Source organism: Hippopotamus amphibius, chromosome 3 (assembly GCF_030028045.1).
Source record: "Hippopotamus amphibius kiboko isolate mHipAmp2 chromosome 3, mHipAmp2.hap2, whole genome shotgun sequence".
NCBI classification, from domain to species: domain Eukaryota; kingdom Metazoa; phylum Chordata; class Mammalia; order Artiodactyla; family Hippopotamidae; genus Hippopotamus; species Hippopotamus amphibius.
In genome coordinates this window covers 160,813,796-160,833,727 of record NC_080188.1, presented here as the reverse complement: position 1 = coordinate 160,833,727, position 19,932 = coordinate 160,813,796, and the positions used below count along the sequence as shown (strand labels likewise).

At 38.4% G+C, this 19,932-nt stretch overlaps 2 protein-coding genes across 2 annotated transcripts in view; one reads left to right on the top strand and one right to left on the bottom strand.

Moving 5' to 3' along the window:
• DTL (denticleless E3 ubiquitin protein ligase homolog) overlaps nt 1-13,360 on the bottom strand; it is a 39,661-nt gene extending 26,301 nt beyond the window's left edge. Inside the window, exons 1-5 of the mRNA XM_057727739.1 lie at nt 13,202-13,360; nt 7,922-8,047; nt 6,205-6,303; nt 5,171-5,232; nt 4,967-5,087 (exon numbers count right to left, since the gene is read on the bottom strand). Of these exons, the coding sequence (XP_057583722.1) occupies nt 4,967-5,087; nt 5,171-5,232; nt 6,205-6,303; nt 7,922-8,047; nt 13,202-13,253 (460 nt within the window). The 5' untranslated portion in view covers nt 13,254-13,360. The remainder of the gene's footprint in view (nt 1-4,966; nt 5,088-5,170; nt 5,233-6,204; nt 6,304-7,921; nt 8,048-13,201) is intronic.
• Nucleotides 13,361-13,483: 123 nt separating this feature from the next.
• INTS7 (integrator complex subunit 7) overlaps nt 13,484-19,932 on the top strand; it is a 97,243-nt gene continuing 90,794 nt past the window's right edge. The window contains exon 1 of the mRNA XM_057728173.1: nt 13,484-13,800. Coding sequence (XP_057584156.1) covers nt 13,707-13,800 — 94 coding nt within the window. The 5' untranslated portion in view covers nt 13,484-13,706. The remainder of the gene's footprint in view (nt 13,801-19,932) is intronic.

The window sequence follows — 19,932 nt, the reverse complement described above, 5'->3', positions numbered from 1 at the left end:
CCGGTTCGATCCCTGTTCTGGGAAGATCCCACATGCCACAGAGCAACTAAGCACTAAGCCCGTGTGCCACAACTATTGAGTCTGTGCTTTAGAGCCTGTGAGCCACAACTATTGAGCCCATGTGCTGCAACTACTGAAGCCCACGCGCCTAGAGCCTGTGCTCTGCAGCAAGAGAAGCCACAGCAATGAGGAGCCCACACACCACAACAAAGAGTAGCCCCCAATCACCACAACTAAAGAAAGCCCATGCACAGCAAAAAAGAGACCCAACACAGCCAATAAAATAAATAAATAAATAAATTAAATTAAACCAAAAAAATTCTGCTTCCTCTATGAAAGAGTGAGCACCAATCCACCTGCACAAGTTTATAGCTAATGCAGGTGGATTAATCTGGTAAGTGCTCTGGTCAAAATATAAAAAACTATCTAAGGGTCCTATAGAGACTGACCAAAAACATGCAATTTTTGGCAGGGAGTCAACACCCAACGCAAGTCACTGGCCTAGGGTAAGTTACTTTTTTTTTGTGGTTTTACCTTGAGGGCAGCCACAGTTGTAGCATCTGTACCAGGCAGCTAAAGTGCCAACAGAAAGACCATCTTTTAAGCCAGAGGAACTAGGAAAAGGAGACCGGGGCAACAAGAGCTGCCAGAGGAAGTGGGGAACCCTGAAGAGAGCAGAGAAAGGGAAACCCCTATTCTGTGTTTAAACTTAGTGCAAATCTTTGGGTGACCCCCAAATCATATGTGCATGGGAAGGCTAAAAGCAGCTTGCAACAAAGGCTTCAATTAAAGAACTGAATTGAGATTCAACCTTCTGAACTGACTGCCTTCCTACAGGTTTGACAGTATGCAACTTGAGTCTAAATGATTTAAATGCCTGTTAAAAAAAAAAAAACAATTCTTTCCTGAGCAACATAACAGAATTCAGAGTCCAATATACCATTCCCAATGCCCAGGATATAATCTTAAATTACTTGCCATATACAGAGCCAGGAAAATGAGCCATTCTCAAGGGAAAAGAAAGCAATAGAAGCCAGCCTCAAAAGAACCCAGATTTGATTTATTGGGTCTGGCTATAAAAGATATAACTATGTCAAGTGATGTAAAGAGACACTCATAATCAATGAAAAGATGAGAAATCTCAGCATAGTAACAAACAGAACTTATCAAAAACAAACGGAAATTTCAGAACCCAAGCCCGCAACTTCTGAAATGATAAAATTCACTGAATAGTCCTAAGAGCAGAATGGCGAGAACAGAACAAACCTGAAGACAGATCAACAGAAATCACTCAATCTGAGAAACAGAAATACTAGACTGAACATTATTCTAAGCGAAAGAAGCCAACACATTGTTAACGGTTCCATTTACATGAATGTGCAGAATAGGCAAATTATAGAGACAGAAAGCAGTTTAGTGGTTGCGTAGGACCGGGAAAGATGGAAAGTACTGCTAACGGGTTCTGGTTTCTTTTTGGGTTGATGAAAACACTCTAAACTTAAGAATGTGGTGATGGTTGCATAACTCTATAAGAAAATTAAAAACCACTGAAATGTACACATTAAATGGGTGAATTTTATGGTACGCCAATTATATCTCAAATTTAAGAAAACTGAAAACGATGAACAAAGCCTTAAGGATCCATGGGGCAATTTCAGAAAGTCTAACCCATGAGTAACTGGAGTCCCAGGAGAGAAAATTGGGCAGAGAAAATATTTCAAGAAATAATGGCAGAAAAATTCCCAGATTTAGTGAAACATATTTGTGAAACATATTAGTGAAACATAAATTTACGAATTCAAAAAGCTCAGCAAACCCCAAACTGGATAACTTTGAAGGGAACCATGCCTAGACATATCACAGTCAGACTGCTGAAAACCAAGACAGAAAATCCTGAAGGCAGTCAGGAAAAACAATATATTACATACAGGGAAATGATTTGAATGACCTGAGTTCTCAACAGAAACCATGTAAGATAGTGGAACAACATCTTCAAGTAATGAAAGGAAAAAAACCTGTCAACCTGGATTTTATATCCAACAAAAATATCCTTTAATAATGAAGATGAAATAAAGACATTTTCATATAAAGGAAAACAAAGGGGATTAACTACAACCAGACTGCAACTACAAGAAATGTTCTTCAGGCTGAAGAGAAATGATATCAGAGGACAGGGGAAAGATGGTATAGCTGGGGGAAATCATGAGTTCAGTTTTCAAAATGCTGAACTTGAAGAGCTTGCAGGAAAAGTGAAAGCTGGAAATACAATCTGGTTCAATATAAGAGGAGCAAACAAACAAAACAAAATTGGACTAGATGAAACAGTCCAGGGAGAAGGTACAGACTGAAAGGAAAATCTGGCCAAGTACCAAAGCCTGGTCCATGCCAACACTTCAAGTTAGTTAAGGAAGTGGAGTTCATAAAAGCTATTATAAAGGAATAAACAGAAATACTGAGAACCAGAGGGAGCAGTATCACAAATTCCAAGGAAGAAAAAATTTTTCATGAATTGTAAAATAAATAGCCAGAAGTGTCAAATATTGAACAAGTAGTAGAAGACAGGCTGACTTCAGGAAGAGAGATGGGAGTGGATTGAACCAAATTGAGATGAGGACACTTAACCAGGTTTTATTTACTCTTAGGAAACTAAGAAGAGATAGGAAATAAGAATGGATGGTAACTAAAGGAGTCCCAGGAGAATACAAGGTTAAGAATTTTTTTTTGGATGGGCCACAGATATGCTTAAGTTTTTCCTATGGAGAAAGAGCCAAGAGAGAGAAAGCTTGAAGACAGAGGAGCTGTGGGGACATAAGTGATGGCATAAGGTCTGGGGAGGATCAAGAATGTTACTTAACCTTAGCTGCACACTGGAATCCCTTGAGGAATTTTAACAAAATAGATGCCTGGCCCACCTCCTAGAGAATCACACTTACTTGGTATTTTTAAAAAAACTTCCCCAGTGTGTATAACTGAGTCACTTTGCTGTACAGAAGAAATTAACACAACATTGTAAATCAGTTATATTGCAATAAAAACAAAACAAAACAAAACAAAAACCTTCGAGGTGACTAAATGAGTCAGGGTTGAGAACCAGTACCCTAGGAAGAAGGATTGGCCTTAAACTGGAGAATTAAGAATGAGAAAGAAGGTGCAAATTTGAAAATAAGTTTGCATGAGGGGAAATAGAAATACACTTATAATTATTTTAAATTATCCACTAGAAGTTCTAACACCCTTTATACCACACAAAAAACACATCTGTGAGTAATTGACAGTTAGAAATAAGAACATTATCCTTGTTTTCAGGTGGCAAACACTTAGGGAAGACAAATTCTACAAGTATAACTATGTCCTGTTAGGACTATTTGCATCTTGCCCATGTAGGGCTGAAAGAACTGGATGACAGTCTTTTCCACCACGTTACCTACCAAAAAAACCCCACAAAAAACCAACCCCACTTAAGCACTTACGTGCTCCTCAGTTTTGTTTTTTTGTTTGTTTGTTTTTGGGTTTTTTTGGTGTGTATGCATTCACATCCCACCTCATTTTTATGCTTACAATGTTTTTGTAAGTTAAAGAGAATATTTATCTCATTAAATTAGGAAATGAAGGCCCAGGGAGATAAAAATGATTTTGCCCAAGAATTTAAAGGCACAAATCTGAACAAAACACAGGGCTTCTATGTACGGTTGTAAAAGTATGCCCTGCACAAGAACACCTGGCTGAGGGAGTAGGGGCTAAAACTATGTTTTAGCAACCAAAATATGTAGCCTTGGAGGCAGTGTCCAATCAGACTAATTCATGTTAGGGTACCTGTGGACTACTGGGAGCCATGATAAAGATTAGTGCTTTTTCTACTAGACCACATTGGCATAGATTCAATGCACAGTTTAAAAAATTAAGCAAAGGGACCAAAAGATACGGTGTTTCCCTTTTCTATTACCCTTTAAATAAACAAATTTACTTTAAGTACATTTTCATGACTTTATTCTTATAAACTCACAATGAACACAAGCATATCTAACTTTACACAACAGACGTGTTAATGAAAAGTTATGTAGAGATAAAAACTATGTCATGTATTTCCTCTTCAAGGTTCCAGTCTCAAAAGCAACCACCTGACATTTTTTAAAGTCCAAACCAGCTCAACAACTCAGTTTAGTACTCCTGAGTGCTCAGGTGAATAAACAAAAACATTCCTTTTAAAAATAGAATATTTTTTAATGATAAAGGAGACTATAATGTTTATATCTATTGATCAGCCACTTCTTTAAAATGAATGTTTATTGTCTCACTCTTATTTAGTAAGAAACAAATGGAGGAAGAAGAAAACAAAAAAACAGAAATGAAGCGCTCATTCAGACACCCCTGCTAAGTTTTTCCCTAGCTACTACTGTTCTGTATTATAGCACCGTTTAAATCTTCCTTCTCCATTCTAACAGTTAAATATAGAAAGATTAATTTTGAGTAAATAACTTGAAAACATATGAGGGAACTGGGCCATTGAAAGTAATTACATGGTAAATTTTTAGGTAAAGAATCATGTCCAGTTTATCAGGTTTCCCACCCAGCCTCACACTCCATTTAAATTTTACAAGTAGAGTTAAAGTAACTATTTTACAAATGGAGTCAATCACTGTCTAGTACAGAGGTTTGACCTCAAAGGCCACTCAAAGTTGAACAGAGGTATTGTGGCTATTTGTGAATTTTTACCTTATCTGCAAGATTACAGAAAAAAATTATCTTAACATGCTTGACTTTCAGGGACAGGCTGGAAATAATATCCATTAGAGTAGGACTAAAATCCAACTTAATTTCATTGAGGTTTCCAAGTCAAATTAATAATCTCAATCACCTACGTAGGTAAAGGAGCAACTTTGACAGGGGAAAGGGTGGAAGTAATTGCAGCTTATTACTTCACCATGAAAGAGGTTAAGGAGATGGAAGAGGGTAAGCACATACCTACCTTTCTCAAACTTAGAAAAGGCAACTGACTTGAGGCTGCACTGATGACCTTTGCATGTTCCAATCAGCTCACCAGCTTTTACATCCCAAAATTTGGCTGTTTGATCACCTGCTGCTGTAACCTTTCAAAAACAAGGTACCATAGTTTAATAAAGCAGTGCTCTACCGTGTTCACCCAGATCCCAATAAAATGAAAGTCACTTACAAGCTTAAGTTCACCAGGGACCCAGGCCAAATCAAAGACAGCATTCCAGTGAGCCATCCATTCTAAACAAAAAAAAAGGTGAATGTGAAATGCCTAAACTATGTTCTGTGGTAGCCATACCAATAGCAGTTTCCATGCCCTGACAGCTGTAGGGAAAAGATCAGTGGTCAGCACACAACGGTTCATGGGCCAAAGAGAACGTGTGGACTTGCACACATCACACGTTCCTTTCATTACCACACAAAACTACCATTCGATATCAAACTGCTTTCTATGAGGGCATATAGTCTCTAAAACAGAATCCTTATGAAACATTCTCAAAAATCTTCACCATGCTCTGAATGGAGTCTAAAGTACTTTGGTTTGACATTCAAAATTCTGCTCACTTTGGCCATATCTTTCACTGTTCTCTATGTATATTATTCTAACCAAACTAGAGCACTCCCTATATCCTCATTATATCCTATGCTTTCCTATCTCTAGGCCTTCGCTAATGCTTTTCCCTCTACCTGGATTGTCCTATTCCACCTCCACTGGTCTAAATACCAGTCTGCCTCAAATGTCCCATCCTTCGTGAAATATTTTCCTCACCTTCTTTACTACATAAGAGCTCTTTGTTATCACCTGTGGCGTTTTCCTTGTATTTCCTCTACATCATCTATAGCCTTTGTTCTATTTTAGTTATTTCAACACTTGGCTTACTAATTCCAAATTAGTCCCTTCTTAAGGTCAGTAGAACTTTGCCTATGCATGGAAGATGCTGTTCAATGTAAGTATTTTAAAGCAATGTTTCCCCACAATAAGTATAAAAAATTTTAACTTTTTAAAAGAAAAATTGTTTTTAATCCTGAAATACATTTTTCTTAACTTTCAGTAAAGTTATTGACAGAAACGCAGTCCACCATAGACTTCAGTCTGGTCCCTAAACAGACTTAATCAGAAGTGAGCATCATTGAGAATTTATTCAAATAGTAATTTCTTTGAGGCTTTATGAATTAAAAATGTTAAAACAAATATTTTAGACCTCGACTTACCTTTGACGCACTTCTTTCTACTGGTTTGTGATTCTGTATTGTATAACCTAACGAAGCCTTCTTCATTGGCAACTGCTAGTATATGCTCCATATTGGGAGCTAAATAAGAAATAGAGAACAAAATATATAAAGAGGAACAAAATTTTAAAGCTGAGTTTAAAGCCATATGAACAACATAATATAGATTAATTGAAAGCTACACAAAATAAATACAAAGAATCTATTTGAAAAGAGGTAAGATAATACCCAAATAGCATTTGCTATGGTAGAGAGGTTTTTCTGAATTAAAGATGGCTTAAAATTTTCCATATTACCTAATTCAGTAAGTGACTCAAAAACAGCAATCCTCAGATAATCCCTTATTTAAAAAGGGCTGAATCAAGGGTGGTAATTAAACAAAACAAGAGTGGTACTAGCCAATGGCAAATAAAAGCATATGATATAGGGACATTCCTGGTGGCACAGTGGGTTAAGACTCTGCGCTCCCAATGCAGGGGGCCTGGGTTCCATCCCTGGTCAGGGAACCAGATCCCACATGCATGCCACAACTAAGAAGCCCACATGCCACAACTAAGGAGCCCGCCTGAGGCAACTAAGACCCAGTGCAACCACAAAATAAAAAAGTATATGATATAGGCCACCAGCAGGCTGAGCCTATTAATTTTATATTCCCTCTCACAACTTTTTACTTTTCCTTTCTTAAACTTTTAACAGAGAGGGCAAGTACTTTTTTTTTTTTAAAGAACTTTTATTTAGATACAGTTAACATACAATAAACTGCATGTATTTAGAGTGTACAATTTGGTATCCCAATCTCCCAATTCATTTCCCCCCCAAACCTCCCTGCTTTCCCCACTTGGTGTCCATATGTTTGTTCTCTACATCTGTGTCTCTATTTCTGCCTTGCAAACCATTTGATCTGTACCATTTTTCTATAGTCCACATATATGTGTTAATATACGATATTTGTTTTTCTCTTCCTGACTCACTTCACTCTGTATGACAGTCTCTAGGTCCATCCAGGTCTGTACAAATGTCCCAGTTTCATTGCTTTTTACAGCTGAGTAATATTCCATTGTATATATGTACCACATCTTTTTTATCCATTCATCTGTTGTTGGACATTTAGGTTGCTTCCATGTCCTGGCTATTGTAAATAGTGCTGCAATGAACATTGGAGTGCATGTGTCTTTTTGAATTATGGTGTTCTCTGGGTGTATGCCCAGCAGTGGGATTGCTGGGTCATATGGTAGCTCTATTTTTAGTTTTGCAAGGAACCTCCATACTGTTCTCCATAGTGGCTGTATCAATTTACATTCCCACCAACAGTGCAAGAGCATTCCCTTTTCTCCACAAGGGGGTACAAGTACTTCTATTTCTGTTAATATGCTCCCCAATGCATTGTAGAAAGAGAGATTCAATCAGATCAAAAGGGGCAAAAGTATTCATGATGGCTGAACCTTTGCAGCACTTTCCTGATATCAGGTAAAAAACAAAAACAAAAACAAAGGCGGTGCTATAAGAGTCTTATCCTTTAGCAGAAATATATAATTATGTATAGAGATTAAGAAAAGTCTGTTTCATAAATCAGGGAGAACAGTTATTAGTTTTTCTAAATTACTTTTTCTTGAAAGGGAGACACCCCAGGATATTTTCCCTCTAAAGAGTGAAATAGATCATTTCTGACCAAGCCTAGCTTATACAGTAATTCTCTTACCGGAAGAGAAGGTACATCCAAAAGGAGGAACTGGGGCTCCTGTTTCTCCGTAAGAAGTGTGCTCATCATTATAGTTGCACTGATAACCAGTAAGAAGGGACTGTAGAGGATATTGTGAAGACCATCCTAAAGTAAGACAAAATTCTTTATAGAATTCCAATATATCATCACATTTCACTTAACAAATGTAGAGGTAAAAATTCATTTCTAAAAGTGTTATATACTTTAATATAGATCCACTCACTATCCATGGCCCTCTAGAATACAGTTTCAGGTATTTTCCTAAGGGGTCCTAAGGGTAAAATGGAAAAGCATTCTCAGCTTCCAGTGAGATCCAGCTTTGGGCTTACCATCTTAAATGGAGACCCTTGCTAATACATTTAAGACTGCAAGAAACAAGTGACGTTTGCACATTAGAAAAGATCTTACTTCTTTCCCCACCCTTTGGTGCCAATCACAAAACACAATCACAAAGACTACCACAACCATTAAAACTGCCATTCTCCTTATTAAAATTTTATGTTTTCAGAGTTTCTAAATCATTACTGCAAACTCAACTTACTAGCAACATCACACATAAGCCAATGGTCAGAGAGTTAAAGGAAATAATGCATGTCAATGTGCCTATTGTAGCCACTAATACACAAGAGAGGAATAAATTCCAGGTGGAGGGAAAGTTTATGCTGCTTGGGTCAGAAACCTGATATGTATACGGTCCTAAAATAGTAAACCATCTTCAAAGAATTGTTTTATCGTTTTGATATGTGGGTCAACATATTTTAAATATATAAAAGAAACATTCAATACATAGTTACTGAGAACCAAATGTTTAGTAAGCATGGGAGAAAACAGTGAAGCTACAATTTTGAGAGCTGTCTAAATAATTAACAAACTTTCATATTTTAGGGTACTTTCAATTCTTACTTTTCATAAAAGTATCATTTGGAGAAGACATCTTAGCCTGATATAACCACAGACAAATCTAGTTTTGCATGTTTATAGAAATAATCTGAAGGAATACAAAGGAGGCAAAGAAATTCAAACCAGATTTAGTAATTATTCCTGGGGGTATTACCTTAAGGCCAGATATCATTGTAAACAAGCAATTAAAGACCACTAAAAGAAGACTTCGAATACAATAATTAGTTATGTTGTAGAGTTCACAAATATCCACCTACAGAATGAATTTAAAAACAAAAGCCTCTGTTGTAAAGTTATATAAATACATTTGTGGTTTGGGATTAAAACAAAACAAAACTAATGACCACAACTCATGAATTCAAAAGGAATCTTGAACAATTTAAGTGGAATTTAAGATGATTAGCTCTGGAGACCGAAATTCTTTACAATTAAACAGTGACCCCCCCTTCAACTCTGTCTCATTGCCTACAAACTAATATCCAAACACCAACAAATGGCCTAATGTGGCTTAGTAACTGGTCCCTATTTACTCCTCCACCTCTGTGATTGCTGACAACACACACTTCATAGACCAGCCCCGTAAGCTACTACTTTTGGATCCTTATTGTCTTATTCTATTTCCAACATGAACTTGTAATGCCTTCCCCCACAACACTCATTTGGAAAAGCCTATTATTTCCTCGACTCACAACTTAAACCTCTGGGGTTACATGCATATTTTTCAAGCAGTGTGAGAGTTGTCAGATAATTAATTTCCAGATACTCAATTTCCATATACATATGCATTTCTAAAATTGACCTGTCTGCAGTGTCGAGGTTGAAGCTTTTTCCCCTCTTCATCACTACCTTTCTTCCACTTTTCAAAAGAAAGGCATTTCCATGCTGCAATCTTACACCTTCCGTTGACTCAAGGTATAAAAACTCCTGGGATCCCAATTAACAGACAACTGGATAAGCCCTTTAATAAACACATTATAAACACCCAAATCCACCTCTTTAAAATATAGACTTTCAATAGATTTTTATTTTGCTTATTTATTGAAATTAATAATCCATATTGTTTTGATCAACTGCATACTAATAATAGTAATAAGTCAACCCAGAAGAAACTTTTAACACTTAGAGCTTTATGATCACATGAAACTTCAATTTAAATATTTTTTTTTACACAGAGGAGTAAGATAGGGTGATCAATAAAATGACTTTTCAAGCTTAAAATCAAATTATATTAGGATAAACTCTGCAGGAGAAATAAAGTGGTAATAAATTCAAAGGGAAAAAATAACTGTAGAATATCTAGCAGTTAGAGTTCATACTTTTAAAAAATGATTGCTGTGATTGTTAAATCACTACAGCATTTATAGTTTATTAGATATATTTTAAACACAGATGTAGAGGGCTTCCCTGATGGCTCAGTGGTTAAGAATCCACCTGCCAATGCAGGGGACATGGGTTTGAGCCCTGGGCTGGGAAGATGCCACATGCCATGGAGCAACTAAGTCCATACAGCACAACTACTGAGCCTGTGCTCTAGAGCCTGCGAGCCACAACTACTGAAGCCCTTGCACCTAGAGCCTGTGCTCCACAACAAGAGAAGCCACCACATTGAGAAGCCTGCGCACCACTACGAAGAGCAGCCCCTGCTCACCGCAACTAGAGAAAGCCCGTGCGCAGCAATGAAGACCCAATACAGCCAATAAATAAATAAATAATAAAAGACAGATGTAGCAGTAGCATTTTTGTTTAAAATAGTTCAACACTCACCATATGGCCAGAAATGATATCCTTTGCATCTGTTTAAACTTATGGTAAAAACTTTTAGATACCAATTTAAAAATACACAGAAAAAAAAAAATGCACAGAAAAGTAATCAGTTTCCATTTTGGAAAGATCACTGGCAGCAATGTGGTGAGCAAACTGGAAAGAGGCCATTTGGGAGACTTGTTATAGTTCAGACAAGAAGAAATAAGGGCACAACCTAGGGAAGCAGAATGGTAAACACAGGACAGATCCAAGATATGGTGAAGAGGCAAAACCAGTGGGGATACAGAAGAGGAAGGATTCAAGAGATTTTAAGGGAACGTCTCTGAATGTGTATCTTGAGGAAAATGGAGGAATTCTGCTTGACTCTCAGGTTTCTGACTGGGAAGACCAGTTTAAAATGAGACCATTCCCCAAAGCAGGTAATATAGCAGGTTTGGGGAAAAAGTGAGTTCAGTTTCGGGTTTGAGTTTGAGATGCTTACGGGACTGACCATCTGGATGAAGATGCTCATACAACTCTTATAGGAATGGATGTAAAGTGTAGGGAATGGAAGGTTGCAGGTAGTAGTGGAGGAAACCCTGGTTACAGCTATGATCACCCATGGGAGTAGGTAGAAATAGAAAAGGGGCCTAGGATGAAACACCCTCAAGGAAGGGGAAAGAAGATGGTCCTATAAAGTTCAGTTTATTATACGTATCAATGAATGAACTTCAGTGCCTAACACATAACAATGAATGAATATTTGGGGGCTCAGGGTGGGCTGTCTCAAAACATGCCACAACAGCATACTGATTATTTTGAATTGAATTTGCTTGAGAAGCAGCTGATGCAAGAAGGAAACTGACCTGTCTCCCTGAAAAGCAGGAGATCTCTCCTATGAAAGGTGCACTCCTTGCAACTGGATGTAGAAGGAGACCCTTATCCCTCAGAGATAGGGAATTCAGAGCCAAGAAGCTTGTGTAAACAAACCTTGTTACTTCTTTTAATTTACTACCTCAAGTCCAAACTCTGTTTTGATTCTTTACTTAGTAAGCATCCCAAACCTAAGTTTCTTTGTCCTGTCAATTCCTCACAAATTTATTGTTTCTTTTTTCTCTGTCTGAAAAGTACAAAATCTGCCTGCTTTGGCCACTTCTTAAGTCCCATTTCTATGAGACCTCCATGTACATGAATTAAAATCTGTTTTTTTTCTCTTGCTAATCTGTCTTGTGTCAATTTTATTATTAGTCATAAGTACTTAAGAGGGGTAGAGGGGAAAATTTACCCCTCCCTGGTAAGTATTTGTGAATTAGAGGAGAGAAGCAGACAGACAATGTAGACTTAGGAGAAAATAAAGGCTACAAAGCTTGCTCCAAGTCACACTGATTAAGTAAGGAGTGGAGGTGGAATTAAACCTCTAGGAAGTATAATTCCAAAGACAGGGATCTTAACTACCATGCTGTACTGACATTTGTGACAGAGGATAGAGAAGTTACTTAAGCAAGGTTGCAGGAAAGAGAAAGAGAGGCACTTAGAGTATAATTTTAAAGACTAAGAGGTAAGGATGGTAGGGTTTTAGATTGGAGGTGAAAGTTAAGGAACTACTCCCCAGTCTCCTTCTCAATATCCTTCTCCTAGACCTATGCCTAAAATACAAAAAGTTCACTTCTCACATTATTTTCTTTCTGTTTTCCACATGGTTTCAAGGGGAAAGACCTAGTCAATTCTGAAATGAATGAGATATCATTTGCAGCCAAGGTTAGTCTGGGTAGTAATTCCCTTATCAGAAACTTACTAGAAAGTTTCAGGTTGATGACACTGAAACCTAAGCTCAAAATTCTTATTGCCAATGTTTTAAACTAAAGAACTTCAAGAACTGGAAAGAATAAATTGGATATCTATTACTAATATGGAAATATTTCCAAGTTTTACCGTTAAGGTAAAGAAACAAAACATTTTCATCCCATTTCTGCAAATAACAATACTTATTACCTCTGGCATTGAAAAACACTTGGATTAAATACTTCAGTCCATACATAGCGGCCATTTCTGGGGAATGTGTTCACGGGCATTTTTCACTCCATAACTACGGATTTTTATGCCCATGTATTAATGAGGAGGAAAAAATTCTGACCATGCTATAAGCAGATGTTCTGTCTTCTCTGCCTGAGTTCCTTAACAGCAGGTCATATTCACCAGTGTATATAAGCACATACTAGGGCTCACTAAGGTTCCAAAACAAATGAATGAGTTAATCAGTGAATACAAGTCTTGACAATCGCACACAGCTGTTGAGAAAACCACACACACGCAAATGCACGCGTTTTCCACTTAATGTGCAAAACAGACTTAAGCCGTAATGGAGGCCAGTTAACTCCACATTCCTCCCTCCGCCAGCCTACACTACGACTGAAAAAACTTCCGATTACGATGAAAAGTGTCTCGAAGGCAAGAAAGCACAGCTTTCTTCAGTACTCCTCGGTAACACGAACTCACTCCGGTTGTGGGAGAACTCGGGGGCTGGGAAACAGAAGTGGAGTCGACACTGGTGCGAGGTGCCGTTCCGGGGGAGGAGAATCCCGCCGGCAACAGGCAGCGGTTAGGGCCGTTACTCACCATTTCTCGGGACGCCAAACTGGGGCTGGCGGAGTACCGAGTTGAAGAGCATCTGGGCCGGGGGAAAACGCTCAACTGAAGGAAAACCCGTGAAAATGCCTCCAGATTCAGCAGAAATCGTATCTTGCGTCCCCAAAACACGACTAGTTATTGCCTCCAACTCCCGCCACTGTAAGCCCCGGCCACCAAACTCCCCGCCAAACTGACGTCACGCCCTCCGATTGGCTCCCGCCGCGGCGTCCGGGCGCGTCCGAGTCACTTCCCCCTCCGAATCCCCGCCTCCTTTTCTCCCAGCCGCGGGAACCTAGAGTTCCTGAGCTCCCTGAGCGCCTGCGCGGGGGGCCGCGGAGGCGCTGGCGAACGGCGGGGAGAGCAGGGCGCATGCGTAACACGGCTTGACAGAGCGCGGAGGAAAAATCCGCGAGAAGGCGGTGGAAGAAGATGGCGGTGCTGGGGCAGAGTTTGCAATCTTTCTGAATAGGCTAATCGAGTAACTATTCGGGTCATGGCGTCAAACTCAACTAAGTCTTTTCTGGCAGATGCCGGCTATGGCGAACAGGAGCTGGATGCTAACTCTGCTCTTATGGAATTAGACAAAGGTATTCGAAAGAGCGGGCTGAGCGGGCGAAACGGGTGTGGGGGGAAGTGGCGCCACCAGGCGGTAGTAGCTAAGGGAGAGGCTGGGCAGGCGCATGCGCTTATCTTCCCTGGGCGGGGGCGGGCTCTTGTGCTTTTAGTGAGGCCAGGGCTTTTGCAGCTTTGGGAGGTTGCTGGAAAATTGCAGCGTTGCTAGATTGGCCTCGTACAACTGAAAAAGCAGCGCGTTGCAGCGTTGGGCTCGTTTTGACCGCTTGAGGGCACTGTCCCCCGATTTTCCAAGCAGTTTCTAAAACTGCTAAATTGAAATTGTGAAATTATTTTTCAGTATGTTCCATTGAGACCAGCTCTTCACCAAGAGTGCTGAATAATAATCTTGCACTGACTTTATAGCGATTCATTTGATTTCTGTAACTCTTTCTTGCTGGTTACTAGGCAGGTTAAAAATAGGGCCAAGACCAGTCGAAAACCGTAGCCCTTGCTCATTTTCTGCAGGTGGAATCCACGAGTTCTGTTTCCTTACGGGAATGGCGGGGTGGAAGCTTGGTGTAGTAGTAACAGCTTTGGATAGACTGAGTTGAAGTCTCATTCCGCTAATTTTATGATCATGGACATGTCACCTAACTTAATCTTCCTTGGTGTTTTTCTCTGCAAAGTGGGTAAAGTACCATTGAGCTGGGTAAGATTGTTGTAAATATTAAGTGATATAATGGTATGCAAAAGAAACCTTTATTAAATGCAAAAGAGATTTGCCCTCTTTCTTAAATAAGGATATGGGAGGCAGGGACAGATATTTGTCAGTAGAGAACTCAAGTATTAAAATGAACCCTTTGTTTCCTTGTACTTAAATGATTTTTGTTGAATGGGGGAAACGTTTTGTCACCTGGTATACAGTTAATATTTGATTAACTTGTAGCCAATGTGTAATATATTAAGAACTGGACTAGAGGTTAGGATTTTTCTTTAAGTCCACTTTGAGCGACTTCCCAGTTCTTTGACTTGGACGCTGTGTTAACTTTTGGGGGACTCGTGTTTTTGTTTTGTTTGTTTTTTAACCTGTAAACATTTAAAGTGGGTTGGTCTAGATAAGAGTTTCTCAGATTTTTTAAAAAAGCTTTTAACTCCTTTGGATCAACGTGAAAATGTCACAACACTCCGATGAGATATTCCTTTGGTTGAGACACAGTATCTTCAGTGCGTGTCCATCAGCCAAGAAAATGATGCTGAGCTTTGCTTTCTCGTAACAAACCTATGGGGCTTTTTCCCTCTGAAATATAAAATAATATTAAACGTGTTTTTTAAACACTGCATAACTTTTTCCTCCCCATTCTGATAATTTTTTCCTTATTCCCCAATAAGAGTTGTATGTCTGGATATCTAATATTCCTACTAATTCTAAAGACATTTTCTATTACTCTGGTCCAGGTGAACTCATCCCATAATGACAGTAGAGCAGTGGTGTAGACCACAATTGGGATGGGATGCTGAAGAAATGAGAAATCTAGAATTATTTAATTCCTAAAAACTTGCAGTTGTAGTAAGAAAAAAAAACCCATAATTTTTCCTTCTTAAAAGTTGAAATAGGAATATTTTAGATCTGTAAGAAATATATAGATGGCTGTTGTTTAACTGTAAACCAGGTGTCTTTCTTAAATAGTAAGTGACCATGTTCAATCCTCTTAAGCAGTGCCTTGGGTGAGTGTTTTACAGATGGAAGTTAATGGGGTTACTTGAATGTGTGGATGCTCCACAGGTGCTGAGGGACTAGTACTGTAGTGAGGAGGCAATTGTAACAATCCAGGGAAAAGAGAATAGTGGCTTGAGCCAGCATGGTTACAGTGAAGCTGTGTGAAGTGCTGAGATTCTGTATATATTTTGAAGGTAGAGCCAATAAGATTAGCTAATGAATTGGATAAGTATATGAGAGTAAGTGGTCAGGAGAAACTCAGGTTTTTGGTCAGAGCTACTGGAAGTATGTATTGCCATTTACTGAGTGGGTGAAAATCAGATCAGCTTAGGACTGTTAAATTTGAGATGTCTCTTAGACATCCAAATGGAGGTGTTGGATAGGCAGTTAGATATACACATGTGATACTTGAACTGCATTATAAAGAAATAACTATAGCACTCGTGTCAAGAAATACACTTGGGAGATGCTGCCATCTACAACCTGTTATATGTTTTTAACAGCTGAACTTTGTTCTGAGCATTTTGAGCAAGCATGGCAGTAAGCTACTTATTTCTGATCTCTCTAGGAATAAATGAATGTTCTTTTAAAGCTGACCCAAGTCTGTTCATTTAGGATGTAGTTAGTAACACAGGAAAATAATCATATGATAGCCGTTCATTCATTCAAGAGATATTTACTGATCACCTACATTGTGTTAGGCAGTCAAACTTGGGGCTGTGTTAGTGAAAAAAACAGCTGTAAGAAGCTCACATGAGGAGGCAGACAAGGCTAGATCAAATATGACCTTGTTAGGACAAGAAGTTTGGATTTTATGCAAAGTGCCTTGGGAAGACATTGAAAGTTTTTTGGCAGAGGACTGACATGGACTGGTTTTCATTTTTGACGATCACTTTAGCTCCTATGTAGAGATCTTTCGGCCTTCCCTTTTTTAAAGTTTTAAGCTGATAACCATGCTGCCTGAGCTGTGAAGACTGAACAAACAGAGTTGAGTGTCAAATCAAGTACAACTTACGTATATCTGACACATTTCATAATACAGGCAATCATTTCTATAATATAGGCATTACAAAGGACATCTCACATAATTTGGTTAGTGTAACTTTTTCACTAATGTAACTTCTACATTGTCAGTCTAAAGATTTTTAAGTTAGCTGATGGAAGGTTGTCCTGATGATGTAGGAAAACTTACTCAAGGTCTCCTCTACAGCCCCAAAATATTCATATAAAAATGATTACTATACAGTAATAGAATACAAAATAATAAAGAAAATACAAAATATAAAGAAAAATAAATTAACCTGCACTTACCTTTTAAAACCTTCGTGGCTGGTGTAAGGGAGACAAGAGAGAGGAGGGTTATTGTGTAGGACGACTTTCACTAACGGAACTGCTGCTGTCTGTTGGCTCAATGGAATCTTTTTCTTTTCGTGCAACTTTAACAAGGAACCTATCCAATGACACTTGCTTTTGCCTCCTTTTGAGGATTTTGTGGAAATGTGACATTGCATTGTTGTTAAATAGATTCATCGCTTGCACTGCTACAGCCTTATTTGGGTGGTGCTTTTCTACAAAATTTTGCACTGTTTCCCACATTTTACACCTCTCCCTAATCTCATTTGAAGTGAGGGATTCCTCTGCCTTTTTCTCCTCCTCCTCTGCAGATGAGATCTCCTCCATAACCTCTTGCTGTTGCGCAGTGATGCAGATCCATTAGTTTGTTGGTGGTCAGCTCCACTGGCTCAGTTGTGATCATGTGATGTTCAGCATCATGTACTACTTGTATTGCAAGACATCACTCATTTATCAAGTTAAAATTTATTAGAAATGTTTGCTTATCTTGTGGAACACTCACAGAACAAGTTGCTTGCAATCCAAGGTTTTACTGTATATTAAAAAATTAAAAAGAAAGAAAATTGCAAAGCCCCTCCCAGCACTTTCCTATCTCCCTCCCCTGCTTAATTTTTCTCCATAACACTTTCCACCATCTGACACATTATATATCTTAGCTATATATTTGTTTACAATCTACCTTCCCCTACTAGGATGAAAGGGGTTTTGTGTATTTTGACCACTTCTGTATCCCCAGTACGAGGACTTAATAAATACTTGTTGACTAAATGCATGGACAAATTCTGAAACTAATTAAACTTTTTCAGAACCAGACAAAAAATAAAAGCTTCAAAATGTTTTCTACAAATTCAAGATAACACTGATACCAAATCTGACAAAGACTGACATGCAAAAAAAAAAAAAAAGGAAGCAAAACTATAAACTGATTTCATTTGAAACATTTTCAGTAAAATATTAGCAAATAAAACTCAACAGTGCATTAAAAGGACAATATGTCATGACCAGTTGGGGTACATTCAACCTAGAAATATAAATATGGCTCAATACAAGGAAATCTATAATTCACCACATAAAAATCAAAGGTGGAGAAAAAAATTATTTCAACAGATGCTTGAAAAAATTAGAAATAAGATAATCCAATAACAAGGGTGATTACATAATCACTATAACAAAAATCCCTATTTTTCCAATAATATAGGGAAGGGTTTTTAAGCAGGATATAAACACAGAAGATAAAAGAAAAACATAATCTTAACTACACAAAAGTTTTTAAAAACTTGTCTTCAGTAAAAATGACTTTAAACAAATTCAAAAGACAATTTAAACTGTTACAAAATATTTGTTACATACAAGAACTTGCTTTATTAATTTTCAATAAAATTTTTCTCCCCCCTCCCCCCCCCAAAAAAAACGATCTCCTTCACCCTGGGTGAAAAGGAGAGTTTACCTTAAATGACATCATTCAGCCTATGTGCTTCCTCTAAGGTTGGCCTTGGGAGGGATGATATCAAAGAGTGATGGGGAAGAGAATGGTTTCCCTTTCTTGCACCTGTGCAATAAGAAGGGAGGAGATGTAGGGGGTGGAGTTGTTCCCTGAGGTGTTCGTGAACTTAATGCTGCATGGAAAATTTGATGGTATGTTCAGTGAAAAAATTAATTATGAAATAGTACTATGATGGAAATCAGGACAACTATCTTTTCTCCCTCATTTTCCCCGTAGTTGCCATCACCTCACCTATGTTGCAAAACATCTGAATTTTCAGACTGAGACCACAGGTTGCTTTTACTCTATCCATATTGGCACAGATGTAGTTAGTGTTATGATAAATATGAGGTCTTGTATCTCCATATCCCCTACTAAAGAGGGAGGTCTCTGTAGCCAAGTTTGTACCAGGTGACTAATTCCAGGCCATAAGTGATTCAGAAGTGGACATGTGACCCACACTGAGTCAATTAAATTCTTTCTCTTGAGAATCTGTACTACCAGACCAAACTTAGTGTTACAGTGTTGAGAAGCAGACCTGTAAGAGCATGTAGAATCGAGGCTGAGATCAGATTCTTAACTCAAAGCCACATAAAAACCATCATTACAAAGGACTGATTCTTAAAGCCTGGTTGGTGATTCCTTGATGGGCTATGAACTGATTCAAAGATCCAAGGCTGTTCTTTAGTTCTTACTGAAATCCATAGACTCGCTTTTTTGTATGGCTAAGAGCTGTGATCTTGTAGCTGACTAAGTTATTAAATATTCTTAAGAGTTGGTATTCATAAAATTAACTAGTTTATGATTCTGAGTCAGTGTTCTTTGTGCATATTGCACAGTATTGCATACATTTCACCATATATATTTACAGTTTATAAATTGGGGGAAGGATGCTTTATTATTAATGCATCGTCAGTTGAATTGACTATCATATCAGTTGTTTTTATTCTTGCTTTTTAAATATAATTTGTTGAGGTGTCATCATGATCAGTTTATTGAGCTGTAGGTTGTGAGGGTGCCTTGGTATAATGTGTGGTGCATACTTGTGTTTGTATTTCTTCCCTCCCCATCTCATTTTTAATGAATAGACTTTAAGATGTTATGGTTTAAGATGCTAGGGTGTTATGGTTCCATTTTGAATCATCCTCACCCTTTAGCTAAAGCAAATGCATGCAACAAATTCTCCTAGAATGTGCTTGCATAGTAGTGTGTATTAGCAGTGGTTTTTGTAGTGGATATTAGTCATTTTGGTTGTCACTTAGCACCTTTGAACATTCTCCTCTGCTTGAGAAATGGCCCACATCACAAGCCCTGTCTCATCAAGGTGGAAGCAAAGACTCACTTTCCTAGTTTTACCTTTTAAGAGCACAGGAGGGAATTCCTTGGTGGTCCAGTGGTTAGGACTCTGCACCTTTACTGCTGAGGGCCCAGGTTCAGCTTTGGTTGGGGAACTAAGATCGCACAAACGGCGCCCCCCCCAAAAAATGGCACAGGATGTGAACGAGCCTCTGCCAATCAGACAAACCTCCTCCAGGCTCTGTGATTTAGTTTAGAGTTGCAAGAAGGCAGGGTTGAAGAGTTCACTTGCAGTTTCCTGCCCTGGCAAGCAGC